The following is a 17,328-nucleotide window of genomic DNA, read 5'->3' on the forward strand; positions in this document are numbered from 1 at the left end:
AGACCTTGATGTGGTTAGCTTCCAATTTTTTTAGAGTAGATTTTTTTTTTAGTTTCTTTTTTAAAAATATATTTATTTATTATATTTATTTATTTATTATTGCACTATTTTAGTATTTTTTGGCAGGGGGGATGTTATTAGGTTTATTTATTTTTACTGGAGGTACTGGAGATTGAACCCAGGACCTCATGCATGCTAAGCATGTGCTCTACCACTGAGCTATACCCCCCTCTAGCTTCCAATTTTGTGGCCTTTACATGGACTTTTGAGGTATTTTGATCCAAATTCTGCCCCGGGTATATACCTCATATATTCCTAACATAGAAACCTTTTCTCACATCACTCCTCCCTACAACTTCCTTTTGGTTCCTGTTTGTATTTGTTTTTTCTCTGTCTCTTTCAATCTCTCTTTCCCCACCTCTCTTTTCTTGTTTACTTTTTGTCCATTTATCCGTTTGTATCCTCTCTGTGTGAAGCCGTTGTTAAAACATTGTAGTCATATCATAGTGTTTGAAGTTTTCTCTTCCTTCAGTGAACGTCTCCAGCACTTAATTTCTGTTACCCATTTAGAGTCATATACTGGTTTTATCACCAGTTATAGTTTTCAAGTGACTGTGTTACGAGTTTTAGGCTATATTGGAAAATTTTTGTGACTAGATGGTGTGTCTTATCCTTACCACGCAAGTGCTGAAAAAACAGTAGGATGGTTTGTGTATTACCCCGATCACATCCAAAATAGCTAGTAATAAGTGATAAGACCTACATAAAGATATTAACAGGTGGATAGTCCCAGCACACTTTTATACATCTGCCTATAAAAAGCATGATAGCATATAAGGGGATTAGCAGAAGGCAAAGGTTAATTTTTGGAGAGGCAGACACCCATGGTTAATGGGCAGATTCATTTCAAAGAGGAAAAATAATGGACTAGGCTTTGCTTCTATATTAGAGCAGATACGGTCTATTCAACAGCTCGTTTGCTGCTTTTGAAGGGTACTTTGTGGTTTAAGGACTTTTGTTCATATTGTCACTGTTTTCATGTTATCTACAGATATCTCAGTGCCTAATCTATGCCTGGCATTTGTATTCAAGAAACTAAGCTATAAGAGTAAAAACAAATAAATAGAGTTGTTAATAATTTCTGTTCATGGTGTGTATGTGTATGCTTGTGTATGTTCCTAGGTGTTTACCCTCCCTCTACCTCTCTCCCAAAATTCATTTGGCAAATGAAAACTAGTTAAATGACTTAGAGTTACAGGAAATTAAAGACTAAAAGAAATTATTACCGTAGGAGCTATACCACAAGGAATAGAGAATGTACACCAATACTATGAAACAAGTAATTAAAACCCAAGTTGAGCTGTTTTGAAGAAAACCAATATAGAATTCTTGAATAAGGTCCTTAAAAGTAAGCTCGTGTGATTTTACCATGACTTAATTATTTAACATCAACAGTTTGTTGAGTAGGTGAAATTCTTTAGAGTGTACATAAATATTTAATATATTTTATGAGTAGAAATTATAGGTTTAAAATTATTAAATGCTCAATCAGAGCTCGTCCTCTGATTTCAAACAGCATAGTAATAGGTACTTCTTTTAGGAAATGTGGTTCCACTTACATTTTTCTGTCATCATGTACATTTTTTATATGTGGCCCAGCTATTCATTCAACTCAATATCATGTTTGTAAATTTACATAGTTTGCCTCACGGGCAGATTTTTGGCAGTTTAAATGCTGTTGATGACTAATGATTATGCAATTAACATATAGCAACTGTTTAGCTTCAATAATATTTTCTTAATGCCATAAGGGTGAGTTCATTTTTTTAACTGAATAGCTAACTGTTTTTTAAACTTTGACAAAAATGTTCCTTAGGGATGTACAAAACAAACAAGAATAATCTTCACTAAAAGCTGCAGAGAATTTATTTTCTGCAGAAATTTTATAGTATTGTCTATAAAATGATTTCCGCTAGAGAAAAAAAAATAACAGATTTTAAATATATATTCTTATACAGCATTCCTTATCTTACAGATGAGCTCAGTGAAAATGTTACGGCCTCGTCTCAATAGCATTCTTTTCAAGCTTACATTTGAAGAACACGTAAACAACATCAAACCGAGCATCATAGCTGTAACTCTTGCCTGTGAAGAACTGAAGAAAAGTGAAAGCTTTAGCAGACTCTTAGAGTTAGTTCTTTTGGTTGGAAACTACATGAACTCAGGCTCAAGAAATGCCCAGTCCTTGGGTTTTAAGATCAACTTTCTTTGTAAGGTAAGATAATATTTTATCATACCAATTTACAACAGTACTCTCATCTGTGAGAGGGGTGACTCTAAACAGCAGTAGTACATCAGCTGAAAAAAGGATGCTTTAAAAGGATGAATTTTATGGCATGTGAATTATATCTCAATTAAAACAGGCAGATAATTTTTTAAAATCTTACTGCAGTGAAATCTCCAAGACTACAAGTTCTTTTGTAGTGTAGTACTTGACTCTTGCTAGTTTTAGGTCAAAAATACTAGCTTTTATAAAGTAGATGCAATCTTATATTTTAATCCCTTTGTACTTATTTTGTCACTCCAAAAAGTATTTGGGGAACTAAATTCAGTGAGGTAGATAGCCAGAAATTTCCTTTTAAATATGCTTTGTTTATTCTCCTTTAAGAAAATAATATACTTTATTGTTGAAGAGTGTTGTGTTATTAAGCTTATACTATGTACCTTGAGCATTAACTAAAAGTTTTTAAAAATCAAGTGATAACCATCTTATTATGACTGGGCCATTTCATAGGATTATTTTTGAGGTTTTAGTTCTTGTGAAAGGCAAACAGAAAAAGAGAAATGCAAAAGTGATTGTACATGTCCATTTCTAGGTTAGAGCAAACCACCTTATTCAAGGAAAAGATCTGTCTGTTTCAGGAAGGAAACTGAACAGACTCTGAGGTGAAGGCCTGTAAGAAAGCTTGAGACAAAAATGAATCTGAAAACAGGCAATCTGTCTTTGACATCTCACCGTGCTTTACTTTTTCCGCCCTCTCACATCTGAAAACATTACAGAACTTTGGCTACTTCTTGAAGTATGTTATTACAAAAATCCCCAATCTAGGAATAGGTATAAATTTCTTTTGTATTCATGCATTAAATAGGTGTGCATTGCATATACATGGACTAACATTTTAATATGTATCAAAAATTATTTGCTCCTGGTAGTTCTAACCCAGATAGACGTAAAGAATAACATTTGTAGATAATAGGATGCATAATGGAATTGTATCTGTTTACCCCTGATTTATTTTTGAGAGGTGTAAGGAAAGAAAGTAACGAAGTTAGGAAAGATCATCTGGCATGTTAGATTTTTGTCAAAAAAAACCATTTTTAGTCCCTCTTATTATATTAGGGAACGTGTGATATTATTTGATAATTTAATAAATTTATTTGATAATTATAATAAATTAGAATAACTCACAGCCAGACTTGTAGGATAAAACTAAATATTTAAGACTTTCTCACTGCATTGCATGTCATATACTCAATACTACTAAAAGCATCTCTTATCAAGATGCTCCTTGTTTAGAGTATATGCTGTGTGCACAGTGAGTGAATCTTAAAGTGTTCTTGGTTGATCATTATGCAAATATTATAAATTAAAAGAAAAGGTCCTTGGAAGTTTGTATTATTACCTCTTTCACATTTAATTCATATAAAAAAGACATTTAGAACATGTTACCCTAATTTGAATAAATATGTACCTTTTTTAAGTATCTTAATTTCACACTATTCAAGTGAATTCCATGAACTGTGTTTTTTGAAGCAAGAATGAAAAAGTCATTAATACATAGGAACAAAAAATTATATTAATCTCACAGAAGTATTTTACAGTTGCATCTTATATTTTGGAGAGAGGCTTCTTCCTGTCATCTCCCTGTCAAATAAAAGTTCTTCCACACAACGCTGCTCTGACATCTATCACTAGAGGTATGCTCAAAGGATTCAGCACAAAGACTTTTGCCGACTTCAAATAAAATAAAAAATAATCTTGTGGGAAATACTATCATGTAGTAATAGATGTTCTAAAAGAGAAAGAGGTGAATGTTTTAAAATCCCCTCCTTTCCCCCACTTTTCAGGAGGATTTTTATCTTCAGGGAAATACTTGTCATTAAGATAGAAAAATATCATATACATGCATGGTATTCCCACACTGTCTAGGGTTAAAAGGATGTTGCTGGGAATACAAAGAGTTCTGAGTAGATATAAATGTCTAAAATGATAGAAATTTACTGAAGTACATAGAAGTAGTTAGCTTAGGTTTGTAATCTGTTTGGAACTGAATCAACTAGCTACTGATACACGATTAGCTAGAATTGATATTAAATTCCAGTAATATTATAAAAGATTACTTCGTTGATTTTTCTTAGTTTTTTTTTAACTTAAATAAATAGCAGAGTACTCTTTGTAGAGTACTGATTATGCTTTTTAAATGATACCATTTACCTAACTAAATTATTCTAATGATAATTTCCTTTCTCAGTGAATTTAAAACTGTAATTCACCACTTTTCACAAGAAGCTATAGATCATGTTAAAATATTTACCTAGTTAAAAAGGAACCATGACATAAACAGTTAAACTTAAATGTATCGTGTAGTAAAGTAATATTGAAAAATTTAGATGATCACAATTGGCTCCTATAATATTTGGGGAGAAAAGGAAAACAGGCAGGTTAACCTAAATGTCAAATATCACTAAAGGGTATCATTACTGTAAGTACCGCTCTCACCACAAAATGATTTGTTTATTTGCAGAAGTGTATTATCACTTTGTGAGTCACCAAACCATGGTGCTGAACTGTAATGAAAATTATTTCCATGCAGATGAGTTTCCAGTGTTAGCTCGGCTCTTGCTTGCCCATTGGTTATTAAAATTCTAGCCAATAGCAATCTTATATTAGGGTCATGTGTTGTATATGTTTTCAGTCAATAATAACATATATAATCTATATAAGAACAAAACATTTAAAAATACTTAGCATTCCCTAGCTTTGTGGGTATATCAGCTTAGGATCTTTGTTTGCAAGCAACAGAAAGTGACTGCCTGATTTCAGCAAAAAATGGAGTTTATTGGGAGAAACTCAGCCAGAAACTGAGGAAAGGCTGAAGAACTTGGCCTTTAAAAGGGCAGCAACTCTGGCAGCTTTGAGAATGCAGAGAGCAGGTATGAATGGAAAGTCTTTCCAGGAAGTTGCCTTTGGGATATATTAGCTCTAGCCATTTTCCTCCTCCTTTCCCTGTGTTTGATTCAGATTCTAATTAGGAAGAGAGACTGATAGGCCTGGTGTAGATTATAAGACTACCCCTTGTCCAAGAGAGGGCAAAGAACTTTGATTGACAGCACAGCCAGGACTACACATATGGTTGCCTGTGATTTTACAGTTTATAAAATGCTTTCCTTGTGATTCAGAGTTTATTATTATTCACCTCATTTTGCAAATTAGAGAATTAAATTGAAGATGAGTAGGTTCTTGTCTCATCACAGAAAGAATTCAGAGACAAAATACAGAAGTCAAGAAAGTAAAGTGAGGATTTATTAAGTGATAGGATACTCTCAAGGGGAAAGCGGGCAGACTCAGGTGAGTAGCTGCCCTAAGTTTCTTTGGGAAGCTGGTTACATAGAGTATAAAAATGAATAAGTGGAATATTCATTGGAGAAGGAGTGAATTGAGATTGTATTCCCTGATTTCCATCCAAGCTCCACCCTCCTGAGGGGAGGAGAGATTTTTGTCCTTATTTATTCTTGATAGGAAGTGTCATGGCATCAGTGTATGATGGGTACTTCTTATCTGCAAGGCAAATTTTATTAAAATGAGGGCATAATGAGCAAAAGCTTACATGTGGACACTGGAAGTTCCTGCTTTATCCCACCTTTCTTTGTCTGCCTCTAGGACCCTTGTCACCCCAAAACTTGTGGTTTTCTTTTGGTCCAGAAATTCCTTTTCTCTATCTGCCAAAGGATCCCCCCATTGTTCACAAGTTGTATGATTTCCTGCCATTTGGCCTATGCCCTCCCTTCTCTGTTCATATCTAGCCATCTGCCTGCTCTAATACAGTGAAGTTATGCAATTTTTCCAAGATCAGAAGGCTAGTAAATGTTCAAGTTTGGGTTTAAATCTTGGTTTTCTGTGTCCGAAACCTTGTGACACACTACCTCCCACTGCATTATAACAGAATGTTTGGTTATATGTGGCTCATTTCAAGGAAGCATTACAGAATCAATTCTGCCACTTACAGACTTCTGAAAATGGGGAAAACCACATGTGGATTTTCTTGACTCCAGTAACTTGTAAAATGAAGATCTGTCTTTTTTTTTTTTTAATGCAAATTCAATCAGAAGTACTTGTAGAACTCTTAATAGAAAGTTTCTCTTCCCCAAATAGATTTTAACGTATCCAGGCAGTAGAGCCTATATACTTGTAATAAAATAGCATCTAATAATCCAAATAATTATAGAGCAGTCACTTACTTTGCATGTATAGGCTCTCAGACCCTAACAGTTTTGTGTAGGCAAGGTTGGCTGCTCTTCTCAGTGCAAATTTTATAAATGAGGATTTGTTCTTCAGAGAGATGGCTTACCCAGGATCACTGAGTAGGCAGATAACTCAGAGGCAGAGTTAGAATCTTTTCCTGGGACTCAAATTATTTCAGCAGCTCAAGGTATTTTTAGAATTTGATGATCTCCATTGCTTCACTCAAATATGTTTTTTCCTGTAAGACAGTGTTTGGCATTATTTGGATTTTGGGGAAAATGTGATTGATAATTTACTGAGAAGAAAATTGCTTTGAGGGATATAATTTGTCTTGGAAAAAAATCCGTGTAGGGAAAGGTTAGATTCTCTATCAAGAACAGGGTTGGATGGAATGTTAGGTTCTCTTTCCAGGCTTCTTTTTTTTTTTTTTTTTTTTTTTTTTTATTCCCTGTGGGTCCTTTAAGCTCTCCTTCCTGTGGGGCTCTTTGCAGCAAAGAGTTTTCAGTTGATCTCCCTCAGTCACTGGTTGTAATTGGTGATATAAGAACCCACATACAGCAAAATATAGAGGAGCTCATTCATGTTACTTTGCATTTTTAAATGTCATTGCATAGTATAGTGATGCTCTGTACCATTCGTTCATAATTCATGGCAAATAGACACAAACTTCTCAAGTTAAGGATTTGTCTGTGCCTCATTATTGAAGCAAGAGCATTCACCATTGTAGACTTCTGAAATAACTAAGCACCATAGAATGACATAAGGACAGGATATCATTCTTAATTTTAAATGGTTTCCTTTGTTCAGCTTATTTGATGGTTGACCTTTTATTTAAATCCATTGTGGTTTATTGTATTGTACTTAATGGGCTTTCATCATGGAGAACCACTGCATAGTTTCTTAAGCTTAAAGATGAATGTTGTAACATTGTGTTACTGTGTCGGTGGTGACATTTTAGATTCAGTTTCTATAATTGTGTCAAGGGTTTTTGTTTCCCGTAGTTCTTCATGAAAATCAATATACCCAAATTTGTGATTTTCAAAGAGCAAGCATTAACATTATTTGAGTCAGTAAGTGCAGAAGTGTTCATACTTATAGAACTCAAAATTTATTTTTTAAAGTAACAATTCTCTGTGAGCTCTTTTAATTCCCATGTTACTCATTACATGTCGTAAAGCGCATACTGTTAATCAGTGCATGTGAACTTGTGCACATCAGCAAATACTAAAGGAAATACTAAAAGATAACTTCAGTCATCTCGTTTCTTCAGTCATCAGTTTCCTGGATACCAGTTCAGAAATCCAATCCAAAAATCCCCACCTTCAGTGCCCTTCACGCCATTAAAATCTAAACAAAACACAGGCTACTTCTGAGTTTCTCTTCAAAAATATAGCCCTCTAAAAGTTGGAAACATATGAGCACGTCTCCCTGATTTTGTAATCCCGTAAATACGCTATGATGTACTTTCAAGATTGTGCTTCAGTTTGAAAATCAGCTCTTTTCCCACCACTAAGATGTAGGGTACCTAGTCTGTCTATGTACTGTACTACAGTGGTCTGCACATACAGACTGACTCCTTAAGTGGAAAGAAAACTTGGTGGAGGTGGTGTGTGTTTCTGTCTTCAGAGGTGCTTTTGTCTAAGAAAACTTTCTTCGGTTTTTCCAAATGGTCCCAACATCTTCCAGATTGATGTTAATATGGGGAGGCATGATATCTTTCTTCTTCTCTGCAGCCTACATTACAGGATTGAGATGGGAGAAAAGACTACCTGCTATGTCAGCAGAGGTGAAACTACACGATCATGTGAGACACGGGAATTAACCAGTTTTGTAGATGTGCTTCTTCAAATGGATATAGTTATGAAAGAGTATGTCCATCCGAATACGTTTTTTGAAATCTTGAGCTCTGATGAAAAGAAACAAACTTACACCTTTATCCTCCTACTTGCCTCTGAAAATACAGAGGTCTCATGAGCTTATTTAAGGATTTTTCTCTAAGTTGAAATATTCATTAATTTACATTCATTGCTGCAAATTAGTCAGCTAATACTTTAAATGTAACACTTGTTTGTTTTCTCAGAATTTGATTACATCTGTTTAGATATCATCACATTTACAACACCATAGTTTCGGCTGTGTGAAAACTTCATTATACCCCCCAATTTTCAGTTTATTAAATTCTCTGGAGAACAGTAGCTTGTAAATGTAATTTGTCTCATACAGACTTGATTAGTATTCCTTGTCAATATCAGCTGCTTTGTAGACATTGATTTTTTTTTGTCCTTTCGATATTTTTTTCTATTTTACTTATATATGTGACGATGTTCTGTCCTCTAAACATACACACACATACACACCAAGGTCCTTAACTGTAATTCTTAATATTGTGAAGCTTATGTTACAGTCCTGGGTTTTAATGTCTATGTTACAATTAAATCCTTCTCCCATATGTCCAGATAACCTGCTCTGAGGGTAACATGAATATATATCGTACCTACATACACACTTGTGTTGTGGACTAGCTATGCACAGTTATCGTACTCCCCTCTGCAAACACATGGTCTTTTTGATAAGGAAGAGTTTCCAATTTTTGCAACTTTTATATTAGGGAAAGAACCAAGAAAAAAGGAATTAAAAGCCAGACCAAGCCAAAAAGGGGGGGGGGTGAGCATGTGTGTGTGTCTGTGTGTGTGTATATGTGTGTGTGTGTTTGTGTACAGCAAGAGTAAGAGAGAGATTGAGAGACAAAATAAGAAAGAGAAGAAGTGAGATGTCAGCAATGATTTTCAGAATTGGATAATATATATTTCTTCTTATACATAACTTGACAAACTTGTAAAGAGCTTTTAAAATGCAAAGTAAGAGTTGCCAGGTTTTCTTCTTTATCTTCTGCCAATAATAATTATTAAAAAACCAACAATGTATATTTGTATACAGAACTATAGTGAGGAGTGTAATTTGTTTCCATGAGAGGACTCGCATATGGCTTGGTTTATGACTTATTAAATACAGATGCATTTTTTTGTGGGAGGAGGTAATTAGGTTTGTTGGTTGGTTGATTGGTTGGTTTGTTTGTTAATGGAGGTACTGGGGATTGAAGCCAGGACCTTGTGAGTGCTAAGCAGTCACTCTACCACTGAGCTACATCCTCCCCACTCAGACGCATTTTAAGGAAACAAAAAAATGAATACATCTGTATTTTCTTTCATTTAAAAAATTTTATCCTCTTAACACTGATATGAAAAAGATGATCAACTTAATACTTTACCATAACTATATTCGTTGAAGTCATTGTAACTAAACAGTAATGGATACAGTTAACTGTTCTATTGGGTAGTATGGCTGGCAGAGATAATTCTCTAGTTTACAAAAACCTTTTCTTTTCTTTTCTTTTCTTTTTTTTTTTTTGTTCTTGATAAGTCTCCCATATATCAGGGGTGGCAATAAACAATTTCAGCATTGGAGCAGACCAAAAAAAAAAAAAAAACAAAAATGATGATTTATGGGACTAGCTGTAGGTCTTACTAGGTTCGCCACAAAGACTGTTTCCATAGAGGATTTAAATGAACCCAGCTGGCTTAGTATTCTGTGAATTGCTGTAGTCATTTTCTGAGTTTAATCTTATGACTGATTTTGTAATTCTCACAGTGGGGGAAAGTTGACAACACGAACCGCATTTAGTGAATATAATTAGTGAGTTTGAAAACAAATGCTTTTTTAGTCTATAAAAGCTCTGTTCGAAGGGGATTTCGACCCTGGATGAGACTGTTGTTCAAAAAATGTGACAACTGTGACTGAATGCGACTGATCATCTTACAAACTGATTTTCTTGTCCAGTGAAACCATACTAATGAAGGCATGGCATAACTTTAAGAAAGAGGGCTGATGACCATGGAAGGGGTTAATAAGCAGTTAATATTCAAACCAAACTCTGAACATCCAGTTATCCCTGTGATGATTGTAGGCAATCTATGAGCAATTTATATATACATATAAATACTTTGTAGCTTGTATTGGGCAGCAAGTTGGCCCATTTGTTGATTATTTTCTGTTAACCCTATGCTACATGATTTGCAGGGATAAAGAGAAATAAGACCTACATCTTCTAGTCCTTGAGGGCCTGATGAGCTAGTTGCCAAATATAGAACATCATAATACTAAGATGAGAGACAGGGAGGGGAATAGGGAGAAATGGGGTGAGGTGCAGGAGGAGATGGCTCTTATATAACAGCACACAGGAAAAATAATCTAGGTTGCTGTAAATACTGGTTAACTAACTATAAGATAGCCAAGTACTCTGTTAGCTGACAGCCCGTACTGTAAAGCTGCCCCTTTCTTTAGAAAGGACAAGCACAGTACGAGCCTTATTTACAACATGTGCTTAACTTCTCTTCCCCAAACAAAAGCTTCGATTTTGCTTTTCCTGGCTTCTGTCATGGTGAGAGGCACAAAGACTTGCCATTCATTTTTTCTTTCTTATTTCATCATCTTCTTTTTTAATCTGTATTCTCAGAATAGTCTCTTCCCTTTTATGCTCCAGTAAGAGTATCTTTAAAACTGCTTCTCATAAATTTCTACCTGCTTTCTATAGTTAAATGTTATTATTTTAAAAATTTTGGATAAAATTAGTACTTGTTCATAAACAGTAACATAATGGTACTACTCTATGACTATTACATATCTGTACCCTCTGTTATTTGCTAATTGGACAAAAAAGTCAAATAATATTTCTTTTAACAAGAGAATGTCATAAGATTTTTCAGATAAATAAGAATGAAGAAACTCACTGTTTAATACTCTGTATAAGAGGTCACTCTAGTATCCACACAACTTAGTATGAGAAAAGAAAAGCTATTCAGAAGCTGTCTGTTTAGAAAAAGGAACTCAATCTTAAAGTTCAAGCAAATAGCTAGACACTTATATATTAAAACAGAATATTTTACTTGGAAGGCTATGTTGAAGGAGATTGAAAAGCATTGTAAACTAGTCAAAGATTTGGGAAGAGATGCGGATGCACGATTCCAAGGATTTTTCATCAATCACAGCCCAGTGCATTCAGATCCCTTTGTTTACAAGCTTCAGCCTTCATGAAATACACTAGAAAGGCCAGGGTACTCATCAATTTCTGAAAGCATCTACTAAGACTTGGTTTGTTGTGTTAATTATTTCAGAAGTAAAATGTGTTCACAATCAAGAGAGATTTTAACTTCACCTATAATTTTTTTAAAGTGATTTTACCAAAGTATAATTGACATACAATCAAATTCACTCATTTTTAAGTGTACAGTCTGATGAATTTTGTTATTTGTAGATGGTTATGTAACCTATAATCAAGACAGAACATAGTTCCATCAACCTGTAGGTTTTTCATGCCCCTTTGCAATCAGTCCTCACTCCCAGCTCCAGGCAACTGCTGATTTGTTTTCTGTCACTATCATTTTGCCTTTTTCTAGAATTTCATATGGAGGGAATCATCCAGTAATGCAGTCTTGTGTATTACTTTATATTTGCTGTGGCTTCCATGTAGCACAATGTTATGGTGCATATCAGTAGTTCATTTTTATTACTGGATAATATTCCATTTTATGAATATCCCACATTTCCATTCATCAGTTGACAGACATTTAGGTTGTTTCTACTTTTTATCTATTACAAATAATGCTGCTATTAATGTTCATGTACAAGACATAAATTTCATTTGTCTGGGGTAAATACCTAGGAGTGGGAATGCTATGTATTATGGAATGTATAGGTTTAATTTTTAAAAGATACTATTTTCTAAAGTGCTTGTGCCATTGTATATTCACACCTATAATTAACTTAAACCATAATGAGATATCATTTCATACCTGTGAGATTGGCAACATTTTAAAATTCTGACAGTGTCAAGTATGAGTAAGAATATGTGTCAAAGGGAGCTGCTGGTGAGAGTATAACTTGGTACCTCTATTTTGGAAAACCATTTGATACTATCTAGAAATGCTGACGATACAATACCCAGAAATATCACTCCTAGTATATTCTCTAGATAAGCTCTAGATAAGGACTCTGGAGACATGTACAAGGATAATGACAGCATCAAAGGACACTGTCAGTAGAATAAAAGAACAACCCACAGAATGGGAGAAAATGCTTCTAAATCATGTATCTGATAAAGGGTTGATATCCAAAATATATAAAGGACTTCTACAACTGAACAACAAGAACATCAAAAACAAGCAACCTAACTAAAAATGGGCAAAAGACATTTCTTTAAAGAAATAAGCTGATGAAAAGACACTCAATATCACTAATCATTGAGAAATAGGAATCAAAACCAGAATGGGGTACCACTTCATGTCCATTAGGATGGCTACTACCTAAGAAACAGAAAATGAAAAGTGTTAGTGAGAAAATGGAGAAATCAGAACCCTTGAGCATTGCTTGTGTGAATGTAAAATGGTAGGGAAACAGTATGGTAGTTGCTAAAAAACTTAAACATGAAATTATCAGATGAGGCAGCATTCCACTTCTGGGTGTGCACATAGAGAATTGAAAGCAGGGACTTGAACACATATTTGTATACCAGTCTTCATAGCAGCATTATTCACAATAGCCAAAGGTGGGAGTAACCTAAGTGTCCACTGACAGATGAATGGATAAACAAAATGTGGTCTATAGATACAATGGAATATTATTCAGCCTTTAAAAAGAAGGAAGTTCTGGTACTTCCTGTAGCATGGATGAACCTTGAAGACATTATGCTAAGTGAAATAAGTCAGACACATTAGGACCAATATTGATAGTTCCACTTAATTGAAGTAGCTAGGATAGACAAATTCATAGGGACAGAAAGTAAAGTAGTGGTGGCTAGGGGCTAAGGGGGTGAGGGGGATGGGGAGTTACTGTTTAATGGGTCCACAGTTTCAGTATGGGAAGGTGAAAATGTTCTGGAGATAGATGGTGGTGATGGTTGCACAACAGTGTTGAATATACTTAATGCCATTTAACTATACACTTAAAAATGGTTAAAATGGTAAAACTTTATGTTTTATATATATATATTTTACTATAATAAAAGAGTGTCCACAGCAGCATTATCTATAATAACATCAGTAATAAGGATTCCCCCACCCCCCCCCAAAATGGAAACTAAATAATGGAAATGTTCAACATGAGAATATAACTAAAATTAGCTATATTCATATGGTGGAATAGTATACAGTAGTAGAAATGAATGAATTGATACAGCTACAAACATCAGTAGAGTCATGTAACTCACCTCTTCAACAGTTGCTTCTCAGTGCCAGATTCGAATTATGCTTTAGCAGTATTACGTATCTTGGGCCTTCAAAATAGTTGTTCTTATATTGCGAAAACAACTAATGTTGCACTGCCAAATGTCAGTGGTTTCCACTGTATATACATTGGAAGATCAGTTCTATACACCATTTTGGTGGTAGTGATCATCTTTAAAGCCACATACAGAAGGAAAAGAAAAACAAAAAAAAAACAAAACTCTTCCTCCCACTCTCAAAGCCTCATACATATAGTACAGTTTTGTTAAGTAAAATAGTCATGACAATAAAAGTGGCAAGTTTTAGTTAAATGCTTAAACCATTTCTAAGAGGAAACTACTTAAAACCTTAGGGATCTATACATGCTTGTAAACTATTTCTGTACCAATTTAAAAGAATTTGATTTTTTGTTAAAACTATTCTCAGAAGAATTTCTATTCAGTAAGCCTGCTCTAGGCAGGTTGATTAACTAGGAGCACTTGAAAGTGCCCGACCAGCTTTTCTTTCTAAAGTATAGGCAAAATTCATTCATTCCTTCTGGCCTTTCCTGAAATTAGGACAACTGGTTGTTGATTTGCCACTGGTCCTGGCTACTTTGGGCTAGTGTATATGCAGGGTGTTCTTGAACAAGTAGGGCTAGGAGGGAAAAGTGCTGAGAGGTGGGACAGGGTTGGCAGGAAAGCAAAATTTATCTTCTCTGGGAAACTAACATCACCATTGCCCGGCGGGGCCTGAAGGTGGCCATTGAGATGAATCCTTATGTCATTGAATGTTGTCATGCTTTCAAGTTTAAAGTCTCCTTCCTCAGAGTGCTGCCATCCATTACGCTAATAAGTGTGAAACTCATAAATTGCTTGACTTTTACCCAACTGATATCATCTGTTCCCTTATTGTCGGCAACGCCATTAGGATGCCAAAATTGAGAATGTACAAAAGGGACCACCAGGAGTATGTAAAGAATGAAGACATCTTTCCACTGTGAAATTACATTTAGCCAAATTAGCGTCAGCCCTGGTTGCGTAGCACCTGGAAAAGAAAGCCAGGAAAGCATGGATTAAACCTGTCTGGTCATAGCTGCAGAGCTACTGTCTTTATGGTAATTGCAGTCCTTAAAAATACATTATCTTTCTCAGTGTTGCTGCAGTGTGTGGTGGTGGCGAAGAACGCAATAATTTGTAAACAACCCTTGGCAAAAAGCACAGAACTTAATTTTGTTTAAATGAAGGAGACCGACATTAGAATTCATGTGCTGTACCAGGACTGGTGTGCAGTGGTAGCTGTTTTGATATATGCACTGGAGCATTCATGATTGCTTAAATAGTAACTGTTCCATGAATATACAAATATAATAGGGAAAAAAGAAGCCATGATTAGGGAAAATGGTTTTGCCAAAAGACATGAAGTTGAATGATCTGATCGTATTGGTAGTTTAGTTGGGTTAATGTCAATGATTCAACCAGGTTCCTTCACTGCGTTTCACTACCTCCTTTCTCTGCAAGGACAATCCAATATAAATGAGTATCGCGTAGCGTTGCTGTCAGGCCGCTCTCCGTGACACACAGGGATTAGGCAGTTCTGAGCTTTCCTGAGTAAAGGACCTGTTGATGGGTTTTGCTGACTTCATGGGACCATTTGTATAAACACCAGGGGGAAAAGGAGAGGGTGTGTCTAGAAAGGCCTTCCTTCAGATGCCATCTAGAAACATGGACTTTTATCTAACAATGAAGTTTTTTCTTTTTTAGTGAAGTACAGTTGATGTACAGTATTATATAAATTACAAGTGTACAATATAGTGATTCACAATTTTTAAAGGTTCTACTCCGTTTATACTTATTACAAAGCATTGGCTATATTCCCACTGTTGTACAATATCTCCTTGTAGGTTATTTATTTTATACATAATAGCTTGTTCCTCTTAATCCTCTAGCCCTAGCTTGCCCTGCACCCCTTCCCACTCCCCACTGGTAACCACTAGTTTGTTCTCTGTATCTGTGAGTCTGCTGTTCTTTTGTCATATTCACAAGTTTGTTGTATTTTTTAGATTCCATCACACTGAAGTTTTAATACTCTTAGACCTGCTTAAATGTGTCCTGCAGTGTTTCTCTAAGTAATAGCCACTCTGCCTTACCGCTGCATTTCTTACATCCTTTATGTGAAAATCAGTTTCATTTCCGATAAATATTCATTCTATGGCAATTCATGGAAGAAAGCCTGGTGTTCCTCCTGCACGTTCTTGCTTCTTTCAGGAAGAGAATGTTCTCTGGCAGCTGGCTGGTTATCTGCTTGTTCAGTCATTCTGAATACTCTGTGCCACTCTGCATGTCGGGTGTAAGATTTCTTTAGGTCAGGACATACGGTGCACAGCAGTACTCCTATATAATGCACAGTAATTCCTGAACGCCTCTTACTCTTGGCCTTCTGCCCCAAACGGGGTTGCCCACGTGGGAAATGCAGTATCCGAATGTGCCTGTGTCCTGGGCAGGGATGATGCTTCCCCCTTTCACCCTCTCTCTTTCCCTGCACCCACTGTGGTCTGATCTTTGCATGTTCACATGAGGGAACTCTGTTTCGCGTATGACTCATGGCATTTGTTTCCTTAGAGCCAGTACCCGTTAGCTCTGAAATTAGGACTGGTGAAAAACATTTGCGGTGTGAGGCTTTTTATGGGAAGCATTGAAACCTGATGTCCACAAATGAAATTTGTTATTCTGATTCAAAAACTCTTGACTAAATAGTTAAACATTAATTCAGATTTGCCAATAAGAGGTGCGCTAGCAGCTTGAGTTAGACTTGGAAAGCTTGAATGGTCTTCTGGGTTACTAGTCCATCCCTCTGATAATACAGAGTAGATGAGACACATTACAGCGTCATTTAAGTCTGTTTTTGTTTTTATTGAAGTATAATGGATTTACAATGTTGTATTAGTTTCTGGTGTGTAGTGTAGTGTTTTGGTTGTATATACATACACATACTCTTTTTAATTATAGGCTATTACAAGGTATTGAATATAGTTCCCTGTGCTTTACTGTAGGACCTTGTTGTTTATCTATTTTATATATAATAGTTAGTATCTGCTAATCCGAAACTCCTAATTTATCCCCCTGCCTTTCCCCTTTGGTAACCATAAGTTTGTTTTCTATGTCTGTGAGTCTGTTTCTATTTTGTAAATATGTTCATTTGTGTCATTTTTTAGATTCCATATATAAGTGATATCATATGATATTTGTCTTTGTCTGACTTACTTCATTTAGTATGATCATCTCTAGGTTCATCCAGTGAATGTATTTTCAATACAATTTTAGGTTAAGAATGAGGGACAGTTTAGAAGACTTACGAATGATATATTTAGAATCTTCACAGCATAGAACATCCTGTTTAAGTCATCTACTCTTGTATAAATAGATGGTAAATTATGATACAAAATCAGTCTCATTTTTAATGTAAATTAATCAAGAATATTCCGAGTGAATCTGTCCTTCAGATGCCACAGATTGCTAGATAGTTCCTCTCTAGTTTTAAATTGACACT

At 35.3% G+C, this 17,328-nt stretch overlaps 1 protein-coding gene across 5 annotated transcripts in view; it reads left to right on the forward strand.

Moving 5' to 3' along the window:
• DIAPH2 (diaphanous related formin 2) overlaps nt 1-17,328 on the forward strand; it is a 784,101-nt gene that overhangs the window by 381,283 nt on the left and 385,490 nt on the right. For all 5 annotated transcript variants that reach the window (XM_072956799.1, XM_072956800.1, XM_072956797.1 and 2 more), the window contains one exon: nt 2,036-2,275. In XM_072956799.1, coding sequence (XP_072812900.1) covers nt 2,036-2,275 — 240 coding nt within the window. The remainder of the gene's footprint in view (nt 1-2,035; nt 2,276-17,328) is intronic.

Source organism: Vicugna pacos, chromosome X (genome assembly GCF_048564905.1).
Source record: "Vicugna pacos chromosome X, VicPac4, whole genome shotgun sequence".
In the NCBI taxonomy this organism is placed as follows: domain Eukaryota; kingdom Metazoa; phylum Chordata; class Mammalia; order Artiodactyla; family Camelidae; genus Vicugna; species Vicugna pacos.